The sequence below is a fragment of the Miniopterus schreibersii genome (assembly GCF_964146895.1).
Source record: "Miniopterus schreibersii genome assembly, chromosome: 21".
Taxonomy (NCBI): domain Eukaryota; kingdom Metazoa; phylum Chordata; class Mammalia; order Chiroptera; family Miniopteridae; genus Miniopterus; species Miniopterus schreibersii.
Genome location: NC_138123.1, coordinates 14,000,875 through 14,013,673, shown reverse-complemented (window position 1 = coordinate 14,013,673; position 12,799 = coordinate 14,000,875). Strand labels below are relative to the sequence as shown.

Here is a 12,799-nt window from a genome sequence, read left to right as displayed (position 1 = left end):
TGAGTTGTCTGGTACTTTTCCAGATAATATTTTTCTAGAAATGAAGCACACTAGCTTTATTCTAAAACCCAGCCGATCCTCTGCCACAAAACCAGTGTTCTGACACCATAGAGAACATCAAATGCATCAGTAATGGGCCAGTACAAAACCAGTATTAGAATATCTTTGATTTACGACAGATTCTAAATTCTGTTAGAATTCTACTTGAATTAGCAAATTCAATTCTATCAGTGACAAAAATTCATTGATTTGCTGATTTTACAAACCAAGAGGCACACTTTTCATCTAGTTTGTCCTTAAGTGCCCCTTGCACTGGTTTCCTAAATGAACTCTTGTCTTGCATGAATACAGACTTTCTTAGGGACTACAATGCAATCTGAATACCAATAATCAGACACCCATCCCCTTATGAGCTGCACCAGTGATGGGAAATCCCGCCGGGGACAGCAGACATGTCCTTTTCTGTGTAACTTTGCTCTTATTCCTGTTCTAGCTTTAAAATACCACTTAGAGAGTCTGAAAGTTATCATCATGCTTCACGACATCCACCCAACCCTGTGACCCATCGTAGACCTGGAGCTCAGTGGAAACACTAGACCAGGGAACACTGATTCCCAATTTATCACAAACATGCCCAGCGGAAAGGCTGGGTGACTTCTGAGTGATCTGAGGACCAGGGCTGAGGTACAGACCATGGAAGCAGGACCGGTAGAAGGAAAACTAAAGAGTACTGTTGAAAGCTAAAAAGTGGGATAACAGGTCTGTCTTGTCTAGGGCTCCGTTTAACACAGTTTAAAAAATATCACAACACAAGCCAGACTTCTTGTTTATTTCAGGGTTAAAGCACTTCAATTTCGTCATTCACCCCAGATTTCTGAATCCAGTTTTTCTGAATCCAAGAGGGTAGAGTACTAGCACTCCTTGGCAAATAATTACCAAAACAATCCACCAGGTTTAGCCCAAGGGAATTAAAAACAAATAAACCCTGGGAGGTGGAAAGGGGTGGGATGAAGGCAGAGTAGAAATAACAAAGTTGATTCACCTGTCAAGGTGAGGGGGTGGGGGACACAGAATTCCTGGCGGGGAGATCACAAGGCCCAGATTCCAGGACGACTCTGGCAGCTAGGAAGTGTGTGACCTTGTGCCAGGCAAGATGATTGTTCAAAGATCAGATGACTGGTCAAAGATCTGATCTGCACAAAAGGATGGACTGAGCTGGACGCTCTCAGAGACACTTTCCAGGGTCCACATACCAATTTATAAATAGTGTATCTCCACGCAGGTGAGTGCACCTCACTAGCCCTGGGAAAACCCTGCCTTCCCGCAGCTAGTCCAGCGCAGTAACGCTGCCCCGGGCACGGGCGGGCCTGCCCGGCCACCCCGGGGCGCTCCTCTCCTGCACCTCGCGCCAGGTGAGTGGTGCAAGGTAGGCGCGCCTGGCAGTTTAAGGTGGCTTCGCACACGTAAAGTTGAAAAACTGCTGAATCAGGGTGCCCCATTTTGCCGGATCCATGGCATTCCCTCCCCCCTCCCCCTACCCAGGAGAGAAACCGGATCGGCCTGTGCGCTCAAAGGTCACCTGCGAGGTGCAGAGTGATGTCACTCGGTTACCCCACCGAAATGCCGAGGCATCGCGGAAAGGAGAGGCGCCTCCGCGAGGTGACCCTTGAGCGCATTACCGCTGGACTCCGCAGCCAGGGCCTGCGGGACGGGCCCGGGGACGGCGCGCGCTCGGGACAGTTTCCCGCATCCCCGCGCCGCGCCGCGGCCGGGACCGCGTAGATTCCAACCGGACGGCTGGGTGTCGGGGACCCAGAAAAAAGGGCGCAGCCCAAGAAGCCCCTCTAGTCACCCCGGACGAAGGCTTTGGGGACCACTTCCCAAGAGTTACGGGCGGCAACACCCAAGTCACGTTCTGAGGCCACCTCGCCGGCTCCCGGCCCCTGGAGCCCGCCCTTGGCGAGTCTCCACCGAGGGGCCTGGGGAGGTGTCGGGGACGCGGGGACCCGGGTGGCCGGGGACACGTCGGGCTCCTACCGGTGGTGGAGAGCACGGTGCTGGCGAAGAAGAGCGCGGAGGTGAAGTCCCAGTTCCAGTTGCCCGAGGCGTTGCTGAGCACCGACACGCCGTAGTTGCTGGCCTCCAGCACCCGGCCCAGGAACTGCTCGAGCTGCGGCTCCGACAGGCACTCGTGCTGCTCCAGGAAGCGCCGCTTCAGCTTGCGCAGGTCCTGGCGCAGCAGGTCCTCGTAGGGCAGCTCCACCGACGAGAAGACCACGGCGCCGAAGACCAGGTAGAGCAGGTAGCCGAGCACCAGGAAGCCGAAGCACCAGGCCGAGCGGTGCCGCTCCACCAGGCGCACGCACGAGCTGCCGGCCAGGGACTGCAGCATCTTCCCGCCGCCGCCGCCGAGCCGCGCGCGAGCCAGAGCCCGGCCGCGCCGCGCGCCGGCCCCGGCCACCCGAGCCCCGCCCCCCGGCCCGCCCCCGAGCCCCGCCTCCGCCCCCGGGGCCCGCCCCCGCACCGCCCCCGCGCCCCGCGCCCGCCCCCGGGGCCCGCCCCGTCCCCTGCGCCGGCTCTTGGTTCCCGCCGCCCCGCGCCCCGCCCCCGGTGCCGGCCCCTGGTCCCCGCCCCGCCCCCGGTCCCCGCCCCGAGCCCCTCTCCCGCTCTCGGTTCCCGCCGCCCCGCCCCCCGCGCCCGCCCTCGGTCCCCGCCTCGGTTCCTGCTGCGCCCCCAGCCGCCCCGCGCCCCCTGCTTCCCCCGCGCGCGCCCTGTTCCCGCTCCGCCCGCAGCGCCCGGCCCGCGCCCTCAATTGGCTCGCTCCCGGGAGGTTTTTTCCTTTTTTTTCTCCTGTTTCCTGCACGACACCCAGCGGCGGTGATGTGGCGCTGACGTGGTGCAGGCTCAGGTAACCCAGGCGTCCCTGGGGACCCGGCACAAACTTGGCCGGAGCACAGGCTCCTCTTGCTCCCGCCTGGTTCAGTAAGCGAACCGCGGCGGGGGGTGTGTGTGTGTGTGTGTGTGTGTGTGTGTGTGCACGCATGTGTGTGTCTGTGTGTGCACGCGCATGTGTGACAGTGTGTCCGTGTGTGCGTGTCTGTGCGAGTGTGTACACGCGCGTGTGTGAGGGTGTGAGAGTGTGAGAGCGTCTCTGCACGCAGACAAGAGTGTGTGTCTGTGCATTTGTGACACTCACGGGCTACGCACTGCTGTCCAAGCCCCTGGTCCCAGCGACACCAGTTTTCCGCCTGTTTCTTCGTCTTCAAAGTCGCTGTTGCCAAATAGTGAGCGCCGGGGTGCTTCCCACCTGTCTTACTGCCCCAGGGCTGCGCAGTGCGTACCAGTGAGCCGGCCCAGCCTCAGCACCTAGGCTTCTGCTAGAAGTCTCCTCCCCTCTCTCCCGCCCCCTCCCCACAAAAAGGACCTGAAAGTAAAGGAGCGTTTTGGAAAAGCCCTATTTCTGAGCTCTAACCGGTTAAAACATGAAGAGTGAAAAGGATCCCAACATGCCACCACCAGAAGAAACTGAGCTCTGCCCAGTGGTGTTTATTTTTAGGGGGAGGAGGGTCAGTGAGCCCCCCATGGTGGGCGACAGTGACAATTGGTGCGCCTTTTGTGGAAAGGCAGTTTTGCAGTATCTTTCAAGAGCCTGGAAAGAGTTCCTGTTCTCTGACTCTCTGGTGCGTCCTAAGAAAAAGTCATCAGAGAGGCAGAGGCGAAGATTTATAGACGAGACTTTTCTTAAACAACATATGCATCTATTACACATATGAAACATATGTGTGTGTTACATGTAAGTGCTTTATAAGCCGTGCTCCTCCTACCTGTCCTTCTCCATCTTTGCCAGTGTGACGTGTTGCTGAGGCCGACTCCTCCGGCACATGGCTCTGGCTCTCATGTGCCTTTCCTGCCCGTGGCCTTGTGTGCCTCGCTGTCTTTGCTCACCTCTGGGCGGTCCCTGTTCCATCTCCATCTGTGATGCAGTACCTGTCCTTGAGGGCCCCGCTTGGATGCCATACCTCACCCTCAGCACCTCTCGTGCCCCAAGGGAATGTGGCTACTTCCTCTTCCCACACCATATAACCCTTTGAAGACCAGTTTGTGGGTACGTGTGGTTAACAGATGCACGCACAGGTGTGGTTTTATCATCATGACTCAATATACATACACGTATATGGCAGCTTTAAAACACAGTTGCAGAGTCTTTGACCCTGTTCTCATCAAAAGGTAGGGTTTGTGGCCCGGCCGGCATGGCTCAACGGTTGAGCATTGACCTAGGAATCGCAGTTCGATTCCTGGTCAGGCCACATGCCCGAGTTGTGGGCTCGATCCCTAGTCGGGGGCATGCAGGAGGCAGGCGATCAATGACTCGCTCATCACTGATGTTTCTCTCTCTCTCTCCCTCTCCCTTCCTCTCTCTGAAATCAATAAAGACACAACAACAACAAAAAGGTAGGGTTTATGTTTGCTACCCTTGAAACTGGCCTTGTGACTGTGTCAACCAGCAGAGTGTGTCAGCCCTGACACTCGGTGATTTCAAGGCTCAATCGTGGAAGGCCAGCAGCTGCTGAAAGGTCACTACAATCTCCACTTACCTTGAGGTGATCAAGGTGGCCTGTGCTGCTCGAGAGGCCATGTAGAGGTGTTCCAGGTGACAGTCCTGGCCTTCTGACCATCCCCACTGAGGCCCTGGATGTCTTCAGCCTTCCAGACCAAGCCACCCACCTGCTGCACACCACCATGGGGCCTCTGCCAGTGCCCTGGGACAGAAGAATCTCCCAGCTGACCTTCACTTGAATGCTGCCATATGAGACGGTTGTCATTTTCAGCTGTTAAGTTTGAGGTGGCTCTTTACGTAATGATGGATAATGGAACAGCATGTACCTGGACCCTGCTGAACTTTAAACATCATATTAGGTGTTTTCTACAGAAGACTTGGCCATGCCGTCTCTTGTTTCTCTGCTCTTGGCCAGTTTTGTACTGCGACTAGGCCAGGAATTCCAAATACTTTAAAGTCATGTTACCCCTAGACTCCAGATAGAAGCTGGTAGGAACCTAGGTCCTGCCCCTGCAGGGCAAGATCTGGAGGTGGGTAGGCTGAGGGGTGCGAGGACTTCTGAAGGAATTGCCACCGTGGAAGTGGGCTGTCTTGCTTCCCTTGCCAGCCCACTGCTCTGGACAGTTAGCAGTCTTAGTGACATTAGGAGTTTTTCTTCTTGGCCTTCCCTCTTGGCCTCCTCCAGGGGACATAAGAGCTGGAGCTGACATCCTGCCACACCACCCCAGCGTCCCAGAGGCTTTCCCCAGCATTTCTCAGGAAACATGGGGCTATGGAAGAGAGCTCAGAGCCAAGTGCAGAGGTTCACGAGAGGGGAGCCAGGGTGGGGGAGAGGCAGCCTGGTACCTGACGGGCTGCTTTCCTTACTTGGCATCATTTGGAGACACGTGACCAAGCTCTGTGAGAAACAAACCTTATGCTTGGCACAGGGTCTTGCAAGTTAAACTGACACAGATCTAATGATGTAAACGGATCACTGTTGTGCTGTATGGTAATTAGATATAAATGGAAACTGTTCATGTAAATGGGTTTAATTAACAGGGTGAGCTATGGGAACAGTTTGTAGAGGTGGTAGTTCTACAGGAAAGACTCACTTGGGATCACAAAGTGAAATTCACAAACACAGCATTGGGGAAACGCAGTCAGTGAGCAGCAGGTACAGAACACTAGTGTTTGTAATTCCACTCCTGGGCACATACCCCACAGCACTGAAAGCAGGAGCTCAAAGAGGTATTCACACACCTGTGTTCACAGCAGCAGCGTTCACAGTAGCCGAGGGGTGGAGACAACCCAAGTGTCTATCAGTGGATGAATGGATAAGCAAAATGGAATATTTTTCAGCCTTAAAAAGGAATGAAATTCTGACACATGCTACTATATGAATAAACTTTGAAGACATGTTAAACACCTTGCTGACCGGTCACTACTATACACGTGTTTCTGTGTCCAAAAGTTGCTAACCGGTCACGAGGTAACTCCTGTCTGTATTTACATTAATTTAAGTAATTTTAAATACCTTGCTGACCAAAGTAGTTGGCTGTATGGGCGAGCTCTGGCTTGAAATAGCCGGGCAGCAAGGTGTTAAGTAAACTAAACCAGTCACAAAAGGACAAGTCCACTTATATGAGGTCCCTAGAGGAGTCAAAGTCATAGAGACGGAAAGTAGAATGGATGGTGGCTGCCAGGGGCTGGGAGGGGGAGGGGGAGTTATTGTTTAATGGGCACCGATTTTCAGTTTTGCAAGGTGAAAAAGTTCAGGGGATGGGTGGTGATGATGATTTCACAACAATATGAATGTACTCAATGCCACTGAACTGTACCCTTAAAAATGACTAAGATGGTAAATTTTATGTTACTTGTATTTTACCACAATTTTAAAAAGTGAACATTTGGGTTGACAGTGGGGACACAGGCATTAAAAGTAGGCTGAAGCTGTCCCACCAGCTATTGAGCCCCAGGCCATATCCGTGATGTGGGCCCTTGAAGAAGCAGACTTCCTTCCCTTCCAGAGAGTGTTGGATGGTCCCGGTGGGGCACAGCACAAGGGATCTCAGCGACCTGGCACACCCGATGAGATACACCTGGCTGGTGATGGGACTGGACGCTCAGCTCAGAGAAACCGCACAAGTGTTCCAGTCATTTGCCTGAGGAAAGAAGACAGGGCCATCTGATAGCTGTGTGCAGAGAAGAGAAACGTGAGTTTATTTCGTACATCTTCAAAGGGCAGAGCTAGGACTAATGGGTAGAAGAAGTACAAATTAAAAATCGCTGCGGAAGAGAACATCCTAATTGTGCGGCATGACTCTCACTCTAAGGGGCTGCCTCTAGTTGAGATCCCGGCCGTGAGTGTCCGGGCAGAGGGCAATCGCACACTGGGGGGTAGACTGGAGAACATTCAGCCATGTATCGCTTAAGGCTCTTTCCCAGCCTGAGATTTTACAGGTGCCGCATTTCCAAGGTCAAGGGTCTGGGGAGGAAAGAGCTGAAGCAAGTGAAGCACAGAGGTTCCCTAAGGTGCCTCTGAGAAGCGCTGGGTTCCCGTGCAGGGACGCTCAGGCTGCTCCAGCCCTGAGCCCTAACTCCCAGGCGGCGCCATGCCCGCGTGTCAGGGAGCCCACCGGAGCAGGGCCTCAGCTTCTCGGTCATCTTGTGGTGGCAGGTGTCCCTTCTGTGAGGAGCACAGGTCAGGGTCTGGTGGTAGAGCGGCAGGCACCAGATGACTCCCCTTGAGGTCCTGCTGTCCACTCAGGCCTGTGACGGACCGTGCACTCTGCCCTTGGTGGCGCTCATAGTTTCCCTGCCCTCGTCTCTTGTGCCCCCGAGTGCACTTCACCCGTGCGTGTGAGAGCCTGCCTGATCCCTGCCCGCCCCTTACTCAATATGCCCCTCGTGGGGCCAAGAGGTAGGGAGGGAAAGGAAATGAAGAAAAGGCTCTCCTGGAGGCGAGAAAGGTGAGTTATAATGAGATCCAATGGAGCAGACAGAAGGTGAAGTTTAAAACTTCAAAATGAATGGAGGAGCTGAGAGGTTCTCATGACGTCACCGCTCGGGTTGCACCCTCCCCTAGCTGCCCCATTGCTCTCGCCACAGCCGGTCATGTGACTTGGCAGCTTGGACCGGGACTGGTTATTCCATGATCTCATTACACAGTGTGCAGGGGGGGGGGGGGGGTATGGCCCTAACGCTGGAGAAGAGAGAGAAAGCTGGACAGCATCTTTTTTTGCCCCTGTATATCCAGCCTGGCTCCTGGTTATTGCCCGAGCTTTGGTATCCCACTCTCACCCGGATGATAGCACCCGAGCTGCGAGCTCTCTGACAACACAGCACACAACACACTGTAAACTATGTGTCTGCAGGTCCACACAGGTCAGCGGGACGGGCTCGGGTGCCAGGTGGCCTCCAGGAAGCGTTCCAGCAGAGAGTGGCCTCGTGCGGGAGGTCACGTGTTTTACCTTATCATGAACCTACCTACTCAGAAAGAAAATTTTCAGATCAGGATGCGTGGGAATCCCCCACTCGGGCCCGTGGACCTCGAGCCAGGGCTCTCACTGAAGCCTGTGAACGCTCAGTCCTGCAGCTGCTGTGTCAGTGCCTCCCTAGACCCTATAGCAGGTGAGTTCCTCCCTAGCGCACGCCTCTTCCACTTACACTTTCCTGTATCTCAAGGCCCAGTGCAATCCGCCTTTTAGGTCACCTTCTTTGACTATGGAACACACAAAAGCCACCTCTCCTCCCTCTGAATTTGTGCTACACACGTTATCTGTGCGAGTCACTAGGTCCCTAACACACACCTCTGGTGTCATTGTGAGTACACGCTCTCTCTCCCCATAAGCTTGGACAGTCAGGAGGAATCCTGTGTCTCTTGGTTCTTTGTACCCTGTCAGCAGCCAGCAGTTCCTTCACATGATATGTGTTCAGTAAATGTCTTCGATTGTCTGCTTATTAAACAATCACAGTGATGACATTTTCTCCACACGACAGTGTATTGTTTAGCGGGAAATATTTTTAGAACCACGGTCAACCTCCTGTGTTTATGGTAAATATGTGTTACTGTTTTCAATGTGAGGAAGCTGTTTTTTAGCACAGGGACCTTCCCAGGGGGCCCTAAACAGGGAATGACTTATTTTGGCGGTAATTTTGTTCTATTGGATTCTAGAATTTTCCATATATAAAGAAGACTTTTCATGTTCTATTTAACCCAAAGGGAGAAAAGGATCCTTTATTAGACTTTTAATTTCAAATGCCTGCCCTGTCCTTTATCTTAAAACTCCCTCTCACTCTCTCTCTCTCTCTCTTTCTCTCTCTTACACACACACACACACACACACACACACACACACACGCAAAAACCTTTTGCAGATTCTAAAAGGAGCAAGACTGTGGCCATGACCCCATCCCTGGCATGATGAACTGGGCTAGGAGGGCCCTCAAAACAAAGCCACTCAAGCAGATGACTGTCCACCCATCAGATTCACTGCAATTACTTGAAACCCCAGTGTGGACTGAAAGGCATCAGGGGCAAGCTAAAGAAACCACGGGCGTGAGAAATAAGAAAGGACAAGATGCAGGAGCGAGGGCAAGCTTCAGTGACATGGCAGAGGCGGAGGCAGGCTGGGTGGACTGAGAGGTCAGTGAAAACTAAATGAAGATGTTACTTCCAGAACATTTGACTGTGAAAGGGAAGGGAAAAAACAAAAGTCAGAGGGACTTACAGAGTCCTGCCTATTATTTTAAGATGGGAGAGACTGGAGCATGACTGTGTATCTCAGGGAGGAGCCAGTGGGGAAGTTGGGGCCACAGCAAGAGAAGGTAAAGAGAGGCCCGGAGGAAGCAGGCAGGGCGTGGCAGAAAGCGAGGAGGGAGGTGAGTGCCTGGACGCTTCGTCCAGTCATCGATCGCTTCGTTCCCCACATGGAGATCCAATACCTGCTGTGTAACAAGAATTGAGTGGGGCTCCTGGAATACGCTAGAGAACAAAATGACTATGTTTCTTGTCTTAAAAAACACACAACACATGTTCAAATGAGAGTCAAACACTAACTAAATGGGAAAAGTGAGGTTCAGGGAAATATAAGGCATAGCACAGGGAGGGAGGCCTGTCTGGATCTGGGGTCAGAAAGGCTCCCCTGGGTACATGCCGTTTGAGCTGAACTGAAGGATGATAGGAATTAGCTACTAAAAGAAAGGTGGCCGAGAGCCAGGTGATGTCACTCCTGTGGGATATAAAACAGAAAACAACGAATAAACAAACTAACTCATAGACACAGACAACGGTGTGGGGGTGACCAGAGGGGAAGGGGAGGTGGGGGGGGTTAAGAGGGTAACCGGGTCAAATATACGGTGATGGGAGGAGACGAGGCTTTGGGTGCTGAGCACATAATGCAATATACAGATGATGTATTATAAAGCGACACCGGAAACTTACGTAATGTTATTAATAACCAATGTTAACCCAATCAACATTTTTTTTTAAAGAAAGAGGTGGGAGCCAGGGAGGTGGCTGGAACTGATAGGAAGGCAGGCAGGGCAGACCATGCAGGAATTTGGAGGGCAGGTGGAGAATTCTGGTCTTTTCTTAGGGATCTAGGGAAGAGTTTTTAGCACAAGAATTTGCACTTCCAAATGGCCACCCTGCAGTGGGATGCAAGGGTCCGAGTGGAGCAGGGGTGGGTGCTGGCAGAACCTTTGGGCTAGGAGGGAGTGTCCCAGGACAAGGATGGTTGTTTACCCCAGTGGGTGGCATTGTCGTGAGGACAGGGATCACTGTTCGGCCTCCACTGTAGCCTCGGCAGCTAGAACAGTACCTGGCACGTAGTGGGAACTGAAGAAATGCCCCGTGGAAATGATGAAGGCCTGTGAGCAGAAGTGCAGAGACTGAGAGTCCTCCAGGATTTGGGGCTGGCCTGATGGGCGAGTGGGCGGGTGGGGGTGTAGGGAGTAAGAAAGGCATTAGGTTTCTGGTTTGTGTATCAGCTTCCATGGTGGTGGTGTCATTGCTTGGTGTCAGGAACCCTGGAGGAGGGTAAGGTTTGCAAGGGAAGGTCATGATTTTGGTTTAGGAAGAGCTGAATGTCAGGTTCTTTTCAGACATCCAAGAGAACATGTCTCTCTGGGCAGCTGTACACCCCTGGCGCTCAGAGAATTCTTGGCAGAGACATAAATCAAGGTGGGCTCTGCAATGGAAGTGAGCGAAGTTTAGTCGAGGTGTAAGGTTACTGGAGGAAAGAGGGTAAAAACATGGCTGTTGGTTGTTGGATGGGGCACCCACATGGATGTTACGGATTTCCCAGGGGATGATAGGAGTTTAGGTGTGAGACGCAGCATAAGCCCTGAAGGCCTGGGGGTCACAGATGGAACAAAGGAAACAGGCTGAGAAGTGGTCCCCAGGTGCTGCGAAGACGCGCAGGTCAAGAGAAGGGCACCAGGTCAGGTCTTTGAAGAGCTGGGTTCCACTCTCTACCGACTATGCGGCCTGAGGAAGTCATTTAGCGTCCTTAGCCTCTTTTACTTTGTGTGCTTAACAAAAAATGACAAAGAGGAGTGATGATCGCCCATCTCCTATCTATAGCTACTGTGAGAATTGAGGAAAATAACTTTCACATACATATGGAATTAAGCTCTATCGAAACATAAGGCAGGGCTGTAGTTAGTTTTCACAGATGGGCTCTAATAAAATCCCCAAATGTTCAGAAGATAAACCACACTTTGCAAACTGCGTTGGGTTACTCAAAACGTCTTCCCGTGGAAAGTCATTCTTCAGCTAGGACTTGAAATAGCAGGTGATGGATACAGGCCTGTGTTTAAAAAAAAAATTAAGAAAATATTTAAGACAAGTATTAGCTGCATAAGGTAGCCAATGAAGGTAGTGAGGGGCTGAAATGGAAGAATGGAGCAGCGAGCGGTGGGGTGGGAGGCCTGGAGAGGTTGGGGTGGGAGGCCCGGAGAGGTGGGGATCTGTCAGTGAGGGATGAAAGGGGAGGAAGCTGTCGTCACAGGAGGACATTATTTGAGAATGTGAGGGTGCGTTCTGGGTGGTGACAATTTCTAGGATTTACCCTTTGCCAAAGTGGAGAGAAGTAAGCCACTGGATGTGCTGTGAGTCCAGGATTGTGAATATTCACATTGAAGACACACAAGACAGTCCCGGGGCAGAGGCAGAGAAAGAGACTTACGTGCCAGGAGCGGGAATCTTCAGGGCTTCAGGGGTGAGCAGGAGGCCAGTGGGCCGCAGAGGTGAGGCTGAAGGAAGAAGCACTGCTGCGGGGCCTGACCTCTAATTAGGGTCCTTTTACTGAAGAGAGAAATTGACGGAAGTCGAGGAAGATGCCAAGCGCTTCTCTAGCCCTGGGATGTAGTAAAATTAGCAGTGTCCAGGGAGGGCCGTTGGGGATATGCCAGGAGGACCAGGCTTCAGAAGGGCAACGAGGCAGAGGGTGCTCTGTGATTGGAATTAGGAAGCAGGTGAAGGGCTTTGGTAAAGGTCCCAAAGGGTAGATGGAAAAGTTTGCACAGAAGAGGAGCAGTGGAAGTTGTAGCTACAGGAGAGGAAGCCCACAAGGAACTGCAGGTGAGGGTGGAGGGGAGAATGGATCCACAGAGGAGCCTACAATTTGCAAGGACCCAGGAGATGGAGAAATGCAGCCGAGCAGAATTCACTGGTTTCAGGGTCCCAAACTGAACTGTGGGCCAAAGCAGCTTGGCTGCAGGTGCGGCTGAAACTCAAGGCTGGATGGTCCTGGCTGCGGCCGACCTGGCCCCAGGCAGTGCCTTCTGCTCACCTCCCCACTGCCCTCTACATGCCCCCGCTCACCAGAGGCAAGACGCGGTGACTTTCAACCTGAGAAACAGTGTCACAGGAAGCCGAACACCAGCCTTGACCTATCTTTGCTACTATTCCCTGGATGTAGGGTACATGTTGGAAATTTTCATTCTAAGAATGGCCGCTAAATTTTCAGAGCACTTCTTTTTCCTTTAAAGACCTTTTACTTTTTCCCAAATAACTTCATTTTTATTTGGTGCTTTCAAGTTCGTAGATCCTTTCCTTCTAAGTCATTCATGAACTTCATCACAATAACTGTGGAAGTTTGCAGCATTATAATCCAGTTCTTACGATGAGTCAAGTCAGAATTTGGGAAATCGTTGTCAAGGGCATCTCAGTTCAGTGCCCTTTCCGTGCCTTGGGGGGGCCTGTCCCCTGAGTTGCACAGTCACAGAGGGCGCTCAGAAAGCTGCCCCAAAACA

General features: G+C 52.6%; 1 protein-coding gene across 1 annotated transcript in view; it reads right to left on the bottom strand.

Annotated features, from left to right (window-relative positions):
- KCNK1 (potassium two pore domain channel subfamily K member 1) overlaps positions 1-2,464 on the bottom strand; it is a 32,245-nt gene extending 29,781 nt beyond the window's left edge. The window contains exon 1 of the mRNA XM_081124186.1: positions 2,038-2,464. Within this exon, the coding sequence (XP_080980312.1) occupies positions 2,038-2,392 (355 nt within the window). The 5' untranslated portion in view covers positions 2,393-2,464. The remainder of the gene's footprint in view (positions 1-2,037) is intronic.
- Positions 2,465-12,799: the final 10,335 nt, after the last annotated feature.